This window comes from Pollachius pollachius (assembly GCF_949987615.1).
Source record: "Pollachius pollachius genome assembly, chromosome: 19".
NCBI classification, from domain to species: domain Eukaryota; kingdom Metazoa; phylum Chordata; class Actinopteri; order Gadiformes; family Gadidae; genus Pollachius; species Pollachius pollachius.
The window spans coordinates 16,153,834-16,163,602 of record NC_136952.1 but is presented as its reverse complement, the minus strand read 5'-3'; the positions used below and the strand labels follow the sequence as shown (position 1 = coordinate 16,163,602).

At 47.5% G+C, this 9,769-nt stretch overlaps 1 protein-coding gene across 2 annotated transcripts in view; it reads left to right on the top strand.

Moving 5' to 3' along the window:
• The window catches only part of afap1l2 (actin filament associated protein 1-like 2), a 35,930-nt gene extending 28,143 nt beyond the window's left edge, over nucleotides 1–7,787 (top strand). Inside the window, exons 7-19 of one of the 2 annotated variants that reach the window (XM_079757271.1) lie at nucleotides 1–153; nucleotides 611–697; nucleotides 800–884; nucleotides 1,230–1,331; nucleotides 1,906–2,117; nucleotides 2,576–2,721; nucleotides 2,932–3,046; nucleotides 3,404–3,763; nucleotides 4,462–4,882; nucleotides 5,356–5,532; nucleotides 5,897–6,084; nucleotides 6,577–6,741; nucleotides 7,249–7,787. The exon at nucleotides 1–153 is cut by the window's left edge and continues 27 nt beyond it. In XM_079757271.1, the coding sequence (XP_079613397.1) occupies nucleotides 1–153; nucleotides 611–697; nucleotides 800–884; nucleotides 1,230–1,331; nucleotides 1,906–2,117; nucleotides 2,576–2,721; nucleotides 2,932–3,046; nucleotides 3,404–3,763; nucleotides 4,462–4,882; nucleotides 5,356–5,532; nucleotides 5,897–6,084; nucleotides 6,577–6,741; nucleotides 7,249–7,275 (2,238 nt within the window). In that variant the 3' untranslated portion in view covers nucleotides 7,276–7,787. Of the gene's footprint in view, nucleotides 154–610; nucleotides 698–799; nucleotides 885–1,229; nucleotides 1,332–1,905; nucleotides 2,118–2,575; nucleotides 2,722–2,931; nucleotides 3,047–3,400; nucleotides 3,764–4,461; nucleotides 4,883–5,355; nucleotides 5,533–5,896; nucleotides 6,085–6,576; nucleotides 6,742–7,248 lie in introns of both variants that reach the window. The other variant, XM_079757270.1, reaches the window with a different exon arrangement.
• The last annotated feature ends 1,982 nt before the right edge of the window (nucleotides 7,788–9,769 follow it).

The following is a 9,769-nucleotide window of genomic DNA, read 5'->3' as shown; positions in this document are numbered from 1 at the left end:
CCCCTGTTGGACGTGAGCCTGCTGGGCTGCAGCGTGGTTTACAAGGAGAAGCAGGTGAAGAGGAAGGAGCACAGCCTGAAGATCGTCCCCCTAGGGGGGGAGGCCATCGTCCTGGCCCTGCAAAGCAAGGAGCAGACGGAGCAGTGGCTCAAGGTCAGAGCCGCCCTGCACTGGACTGGGAGACACTCAGTGAGACTAGAGTAGACTGGACTAGACTGGACTAGACTAGGATACATTCATTGAGACTAGACTAGACTAGGATGCAATCATTGGGACTAGACTGGACTGGACCAAACTAGACGTTAGACAAGATTAGACTAGATTACTTAACATTAGATTTGATTAGACTAGATTAAATTAGGCTATGAAAATATGCTAAAATGGGATCTTATCATATGAGAATAGAGAAACAGATAAAACTAGGTTGGATTAGATACAATTTGACTTGAATAGATTGGACTAGATTGGATTAAATAGGACTAAGATATTTAAAATGGTATTAAAGTTGTTAATGGTACCAGTTTATATTAAATTAGGTTAGATTATATAAAACTAGCCAGAACTAATGTTTGTACATTGATTGAAAGGTTTGTTGGTGTTTTCTCTACAGGTCATCCAGGAGATAAGTCCCAAACAAACAGAGAACTGTGAAACCCAGCACACCAGCTCAGATACCTCCAGGCTCATCTGCACCAAGGTACCCAGCAGCCACCACCACCACCATCAACAAAACCAGCATCAACACCATCTGCTATGAGTACGGCATCATTAAACCTTAATGCTTCATGTCCACCTGTAGGGGGAGATGAGTGAAAGACACTCTGTTGCGTCGGAGAGCGGCAGCAGCACAGACAGCCACGCCGAGGCCCCCGACCCCAAAGACGGTAAGCTAACTGCTACCTCTGGTCTCACAAATTGTCCTAGCATCATAACATTATTTTGTTCTCAGGTATGAATAGTGGTAGGATGTGGAATGAGTATGTTTATTATTGAAGTTGCTTAATTTACACATTTTGATGCGACTGAGATTATAAACCTTAGAATGTGTTGAGGCTGTGTGTTACATGACTAGGAAAGATGATTCTGAATGCATTGTATTAAAAAATGACTACATTAAAAAAGAAGGATTGTTGATGTCATATTTAAGGGCTAATATTTAACCTTAGCCCCTACATGTGACTTTATATTAGCTTTATACCACTTTGTTTTTGTTTATTTTTCCGTAACAGTAAAGAAAAAATATGGTGCCGGCCTGAAGTTCAACCTAATGAACATAGGCAAGAAGAAGACGTCATTGCTAGACAGCCCAGAGAAATGTGTCGACACTTCAGGTGAATAAACCCCACTACGAGAAGTTACCCCAGACCGCAATCAGATGAGAGAAAGTACCCATTGTAAAGAAGGGAGTAGTGATTACTGCTCATTGGCAAAAACATTGTAGCAGGTGATGTCATCATCTGTAAGCAACATCTGGTGACAACAAGTGGCATCACTTTCATAGTGATGTCACTTGGCACCAATTTGAGCCATTGTAAACACCCTGCTTCACCAGGGATGGCGACATTCTCCTGTTTTAATGTCAGTGTTTTCTTCAACTTTTAAAGACTCTGGTGCTCAGTCTTAATTCCATGGAAGACTCCTTCCCAAATCAGTGGTGATAAATAGGCCTTTTTTGACCATAAAAAATACATTATAATATATTTACTATTTAGTAATTTCATGGATACAAAGTGACAGGAATTGATTTAGATATCATTAAGGCTCAGCTGAGGCATCCTGCTCAAGTCATGCAGTCTACAGGTGGCTATTGGGGACCAGAATCAGAGCCTTTTGGGCTGGAAGCCACACCCCTTCCACCTCCACTCTGCTATCCTTCCCCCATCGTCTCCTCTCCCCGGCCCCCAGGCTACCTCAATGTGCTGGTGAACAGTCAGTGGCGCAGCAGGTGGTGCCTGGTCAGGGACGGCCAGCTGTGGTTCTACTCTGACAAGGGGAAGGGGAAGGTGAGCCAGCCGGCTGTGGCACTGGGGGGCTGCAGCGTGGTGCCCCTCCCCAGCCCGGAGCACCTCTACACCTTCAGGATCGAGCTGGACGGCACCCAGCTGGCCACCCTGGAGGTAGGACCACCGGGGCACGGGGGGTGCTAGCTGCTGAGCTGACGCTTACCGCGATGGTAACCGTAATGATTGAATAATGATAATCAAAGAATTAGAGCCCTGTTGCTAACCATAATGATAGCCAAAATGCAAATCACAATGAAATCATAGTAATAACTGATAATGCTCACAAAATAGGTAGACACAATGATGATCTTAATGATAGCGACAATGCTAACCAGAGTTAGGGGCTAACCACTTGTTGCTTCTTCCTCTGTTCTCGTGCCCTCTTCCCTCCCATCCCCTACCCTCTCTTCTCCCTAATCCTTCCCCTCCCTCCCCATTCCTCCTTCTCCTTCCCTCCTCTCTCCTCTCTTCCTCATCCCCCCTCCCTTCCCTCCTCCACCCTCTCCTTTCTCCCCTCTCCTTTCTCCTCTCTCCTCTCTCCCCTACTCCCCTCTCCCCCTCCCGTCCACCAGGCTAAGACCTCCGCAGACATGGGCCAGTGGCTGGGCTTCCTGCTGTCCCAGACGGGGACCCGGACGGAGCCTGAGGACCTGACCTACGACTACGTCAACAGCGAGAGGATCTCTACCATCATCAATGCTGCCAAGTCCTCCATGTCGTAAGGCACCCGCCATACTGGGGACTGTGTGTGCATGTGTGCGTGTGTGCGTGCGTGCGTGCGTGCGTGCGTGCGTGCGTGCGTGCAGTGTGACACGATGTGATGCAGACAACTATTTGGTATCCGGGGGAATCGGTAAAAAATGTATGTTCTCATATTTTTATCTAAACGGGACACATTGGTGTGTGTGTGTTTGTGTGTGTTTTGTAGCTTAATGCAGAGGAGGTTCTCGGAGCCCAACGCGTACATAGACAGCGCCCCCCTAGGCCTCCAGCTCGCAGACGACTTGTATGATGACGTGGCCTCCATAGGGGCCGACCCAGAGGTACGCAAACCATAGCAACAGCCACAAGAGGACTACACACACACACACACACACATACGCACACACATACACACACAGGCCGAAACTAAATACAACAAACAAAAACACAACTACAGAAAAACAATATCGCAACCACACAACATGCAGAAACACAGCAGTCAAACAAGAACACAACAACTGCAAACACCGCAACAGCAAAACCACTACAAAATTACAGCAACCAAGCAACCACAAAACAGCAAAAACACAAAAATTGTGCGTAGGTCCACGTTTCATTGCTCTGGATTGTCATTCATAAATAAGGCCTGCGGCCGATTTAGCACATTTGGAATCGTTGATGTGTGACATTTGCAGCAGGACGGCAAAGAAAGCGAACTTCCTGTCAGTTACGAAGAAGGCTTCCAGGAAGTCACCGCCACCACCGCCAACACCAACAACCCCTCCTCCCCTGAGACGGAGTCGGCGGGACCTCCTCCTCCTCCTCCTCCTTCTCCTCCTCCTTCTCCACCTCCTCCATCACTTCCCATAGAGGAGGCGGTGGTGCCCTCAGACAACCAGGAGGCTGATGACCATGTCGTCTTGGGCCTGGCACGGGTGCGTTCGTTCCTCCATACCAGCGGGGGCAAAACAGCACCCCTGAGAGAGGCGGCGGCGTCCCCAGCAACGCCAAGAAAGGCACATCCGTTGGAGGATTCTACGGCGGCCCAGACGGCGGAGGTAGGGATCAAAGTTAATGCTGTGAAACATACGGCCGAGATGTTTTGAGAACAACCCCTTCAGGGAGTAGAGTTCCCGCCTTCTGTGTGTATGTTGACGCAAAGACTAGCCCCTTTTTGTGTTTCTTAGTGTAATTTGAGAAGTTGATCTAAACTGAAGTCACATTGTGCAGCTGTTGATTATTATATTGAAAATGCTTGTAAAGCTACTTTTCCAAGATTCAATGTCTGTTTATGCAGGACTAGTCTGTCTGTGGTACTTCATGTGGTATGTTTACCGATTTAGCATGTCAAGTAAGTCACCAAGAGTGAATATAGTCAACCTCTACATTTTTATACACAGTCTGTTTTTAACAGTCCTGCAATTGTTAAATGAATGGCTAAACTTCGTGGAAGGTGGAGGTAGTAAACTTGACAAAGCACCTATGTGTGTGACAACGGTTGGCTAAAATTAGCTAGCAGTCTTAACAAACACTGGATTGTGTTGGAGAAATCGCCTTGTTCTTGAGAATTCGGAAAAACTTGCTCTTTTGTATATCCCCACACCTGTCTGTCCGTCCTGTCTGTGTAAACAGTGTCTTCATGTGTTTATTTTTGCCTTTTTATTCTATGATGTTCTTATTTATTTCCTTGTGCCCGAGATGATTTTCCAGATGTGCCATGGATAATAAAGTCTCCCGTATTTAATCTTAATTCCAGCTGGATCCAAGCAACCATCTGGAGCAAGAGCCCCAGCACAGAACCCCAGAACCCCAGCACAGAACCCCAGAGCCCCAGCACACGACCGAGACCCCCATCCCGGTCCCCCCCGACGCCAGCCGACCAGAGGGGTTCTCCAGCCCCCTCAGACCCCCGTGCCAGCCGCACCGAAACCCCCCTCCGCCTCCTCCTCCTCCCCAGAGCCAGGAGCCCAGGACCAGGCCTGCTCCTCCCCCTGTACCCTCCCCTGTGCTGCTGGCCCCCCAGAGCACCCTCAGCCCAGGGGCCAGTGTGGCCCACAAGGCCCCTCAGCACGGCCAAGCAGGGGAGCGCTGTTCCCCAGGCCAGCCTCCGCTCAGCCCCCAGTCACCACGGTTCCGAATCCTCTGTGTAGGAGCGGTTTCAAAGACCATGCCTTCAGGTACGCACACCTGCAGAAGCTTAGCAGGTGGAGCAGCAGGTCATCTCTAGGAAGCTAGTAGGCTGCTGGTTCATCTGAGGAGTGACAATGTGCCCTTGAGCGATGAGCATATTTTATTGACCATGAAGGAAATTCAAGTAAAATAAAGTAGACATAAAAAGGAAAAAGGCAGAGAAAAAGGAAAAAAAAAAAGCGTAGAAAGGACGATGACATTTAAGAGAAAACCCTTGCCATAGGCGACCATAACTCAAGGGATCATTGACGTGCCAGGTCGTCCCATGTCACGTTGCTATGGCGCCATCTAGTGTAAATCTTCCACTTTCATGGCATTACTTTTTTTTATAACTCTGTTGAAAACATGACATCATTACAAACGTTTTAAAGAGAGTCCTCCACATTCATATACATATATTTTATATATACATCCATGTATGTTTCCCCCCCCTTCAAACTGTTCCTGTGTGTTTCTGAAGGCTGTCCCGGAGCGGTTGAGGTAAAACTCGGCAAGAACCGCACGGAGGCGGACGTGAGGCGCTACTCGGAAGAGCGCGACCGCCTGGAGAAGCAGCGGGAGGAGGTGAGGAGCAGCCTGGCCAGCTTCAAGAAGGAGAGGAGGGAGGCCAGGGAGGAGCTCAACGCCTGCCAAGGAGGTACGCACAACCCCCCCCCCCCCCCCCCCCCCCCCCCCCCGCGCTCGTTTAAAGCAGTTATCACTAGTGTGAGTACTGCAAAATAAAACACAGTAATAGCCAAGTACTGTATGTGTTGTTACATTAGTAGTGTGGTAACTGGAAAATGAAACAGTATAGTATAAAACAGTAATAGCATGATTTTATCCAACGTGACTTGTAGTTGAATTTCAGATAACATCATTTAAGGAGCAGCACGTTATCAACGTCTAAAGGAAGACTGCAGACGTTAAAAGCACTGAACACAATGTTTTTATTTTCAAGGTTTCCAAACCTCAGAAACGTACAACTAAAGAAATATTTATTTCACCCCCAATCCCGTCAGATCCAGGGCGGAAGGCTTCACTGGAGGCCGTCTTGAAACAGAAGGATGAGGCGTGCCGGGAGGCGGAGCATCGGAGAGTGGAGGTGGAGCTGAGGTTGATGGAGGTGAGGGAGAGCCTCAGGAAGGTGGAGGCGGGGCCTTTCACCCTGGGCACCACACTGGACAGCAGCCACCAGGAGCAGCACACGGTGAGTGGGCCCTTCTGTGGGACGCTTTGGTCCAAAGCCCCAGTTTCACACTCCAAAGGCAGTGTAATGTCAGGTAGATTCATATAATCCTTAACAAGATTATTCAAGCAAAAACATCAAACATCAGCCCATTATCAAGGGAAAGACACCAGCAGACAGCATTATAAATCCTTCCTAAATGAAAAAAGAATCTGTGTGTACAAAAATTTCATTTCAAATGAATAAACCAAAGCCCTTCTTTGACATTTGTCTGGGGGATTCCTTCAGTGGGAGCCAAGATTAAAAGATGAAATCTAATCCTTTCATTCACTCATACGTAAGAATAAAAGATGAAGTTCCCAGCTGAAGAGAGTTTGATCATCGGAAACCAGGCTGAAAGAATCAAAGACCGATAAAACATGCCTATCTCAGACCAGAATCCAGAGTTTTTCCTTGTCACTGAAACCCTCGCTCCAAAACTCTTGAATCCCCTCCATTTTGTTTCACCTTTAGAGTAAGGCGCTGTCAGTGATGCCAACGGTAGCCCCGCCCCCTCCACCCTCGACCAATGGGAGCTGTGGAGACCCAGCGTCTCCGGTCAACTCTGCCACAGCGCTGAAGAACCGTCCCACCACCATGATGTCCACCAGCAAGGTCAACGTCATGCAGAAGGCCAAGGTGGGTTTGGAAGAGTCTAATCATCCCCCAGCTCACACTCATGATGGATCTTCCACTTTTCTTCCAACTTAAAGGGGTGGCATCATGCCAGCCGCTGTGAGTTTGATTAGCCATTACAAGCCGTGTGAAAATCTGCCTTTCCCTGTTCCCTAGTGACATCACTAGTGGGCGTGTCCACCAAGATGTATGCTTGATAGATCAGTCTACCATCCTACCCAGTGGACTGGCAAATGTTGCTGATCTATCCATCATACATCTAGGTGGGCACTCCCACTTGTGATCAATCAAACACAGGGAAAGGGAGATTTTCAAATGGCCTGTAATGGCCAATCACTCTCACACCTGGTGGCATGATATCAGCCCTTTAAACCTTGGCAACCTTTGTTTGTTATGTTTATTCTACCATTGCCCATTGTGGCACCTATTGCTCTCCTAACCATCGCTGGAGGGAGGGGCACGTTTCTCAATGATGGTTCATGTGTACAAAACCTTGACCTTGGTTCGCAGGAATGGGAGAAGAAGTCAACCTCCTAACTGAGGTTGAAGTCCTTCACCAGGACCCTAAGAGCACCGCAGAGACAGACCTGGCCCCGTGGATTAACCCTGCTTACAAGATAATTGGACCCCAGACCAACCGTCCCTGGAGCTCTGGAGCGCTCAGCCAGCCGCCGCGCCAAGAGACACATGCACCCTGAGACTAAGGCCCAGTCCTCCCCCATGAACCCTACAGGACGATTGGAGTTTTAATCATTTGGTTTTTTTACATAAAGAAATGTGAGAGGTTGATGAGGGTGCATTGTAGCCAGTGTTTTACCATAGAACCCTGCACACATTGAATGTATTTCAATAATAAGGAAAAAATGAGGACAACCCCCTATAATGTATCAGACCACTGAAAGAAAGTCCCCGAACCCTGACGTGTTCTGTAGCACCCCCTGCCCAATCAGTTCAGTAACTTTAGCTTGAATTACATTGTGCTGTGGCTGAGATGTAAATATATGTACTCCCTTATTGTTCAATCGTTTGTCTTGTATTGCTAGCTAAACATGCACTTTTTATTCAAATAAATACATATTACTGATGATTCTGGGCGTGATACTTTCTGACTATATTGGTATGTTATTTTACCTGGAGAAATTGCAGAAAGTGTCAGGTTTCCGCAAACTGGCAGAGCCTTTAGGGACAACTGAAATGACCTGTCGAGGGAACGAACGCAACCGACTCCTCGTAAAATATTAGATTGAAAGTTTTGTAGGCTGAGCCATACTTATAGTTTTCTCACCTTTAAAGATCCCATGGCATGAAAATTTCACTTTTGAGGTTTTCCAACATTAATATGAGTTCCCCTAGCCTACCTATGCTCCCCCAGTAGCTAGAAATTTTGTTGGGTGTAAAACGAGCACTAGGCATTCTGCCCCGCCATTGAAAAAACAAAGCTCAGACACACCGTTTTGGAATTTTCCCCATATGTCGTCATAAGGGGAGATGCCACCTCCTCTTTCTCTGCCTTGCCAGTAAAGAGAATTTGGCCTGCCAATGAGACAATGAGCTACGACCGTACGAATGGCACGTGTGTGTGTGTGTGTGTGTGTGTGTGTGTGTGTGTGTGTGTGATTACACACACTGTAACGGAAGTGTTGTACACTTCTTTATTTGGATAACCGCTCTGCTGTTGGTGTTATGGCGAATAACACGTCGGTTCTTTGACGTCTCTGGTATTTCCACAATGAGACTGTAGTTGTGGTTATCTCAGGCATGGTTGAGAAGGAATCGGGGGAGAGGTAATTTGGCTTCGAATCCCTGAAGTACATGAACTGCGAAATGGAAGAGAAAGGGATTGTTGCCCGCGATTGTCTCCCACTTGAGCCCCGCTGCCTGCTGCCGAGGGACCACCGCCTCGGCGCTGCCCACTGCCCGCTGCAGGAGGCGTTGGTGCCTCGGCAGCGAGGCTCCGGCGGGAGACAATCGCGGTCAACAATCGCGGGCAACAATCCCTTTCTCCTCCATGTCGTGGTTCAGTCTACTTCAGATTGATGTGGACATGGCAGAACAAGAGACGTCCGAGAACCCGACGCAGTTGTTTGAGATTCATAATATCGTCTGGAGGCGCACACAGGTTTATGCCATGATAATATATATTATATGATATAGATATCTACGTATAATATGATATTATTTAGATATAGACCTCTAAGACTCCCGCCTGAGCAACCGGAGTGTTCTAGAATATTTACAGAACACGGCCAAAGCCTATGTGCGCCTTGCCATTGCGTTACATCTACTGTAAACAGAGCGCATGGTACCGTGGCCTCCTCCTCATTTGCATTAAAGCTACAGACACCGAAACGGCGCGTTTGGGGAAAGCTCAATGTGCGACTGGATCGTAGTGGCTGAAATTCTGCACCACGGGAACGTCTTCAAATACTGTGTTAGGGGCCCACTAATATCTTTATTAAAACATCCATAAAGTAGCATGCCATGGGACCTTTAACAGTTTATATTTTAGAACCACCTTCACGCTATGTACGAAACTGAAAACCTTAATCAAACCAAACAGCCTGGATTAGTTTCCCGAAGCCAATAATGGCAGACTCCAACCACTTACCAAAGCTAGCCAAAAATCCGACTTGCCCCATTAGCTCTGTCGGCTTTGTAATCCGCTCTGTCCCCGAAACCAAGACTGATCATGTCTCTACCTGCCCAAGAATCCTAAACTCTCGAGATATTTACTCTTAAAGAGATTTACGCTAACATGTCGCCAGGACGCTAACCCTTCACACTCCTAACTTTAGTTTTTTGCCCAACGCCAGAACTGGTTCCCCTTAGAAAGGTACAAATAAAGATTTGTTTGAAGTCCAGACAAGCATTCACTATTTATTTTGAAACGTCAGATTCTTTTCATAATTCAACCTCGCCATTATTAGTCGATTGTTCTTCAATGGGGACCAGAGGACAGCCTAATGGAAACCTCTTTTTCTGTAGCCCACGTACAAAGCTCCATAGATAGATGAATAGGCTTCATATAGGC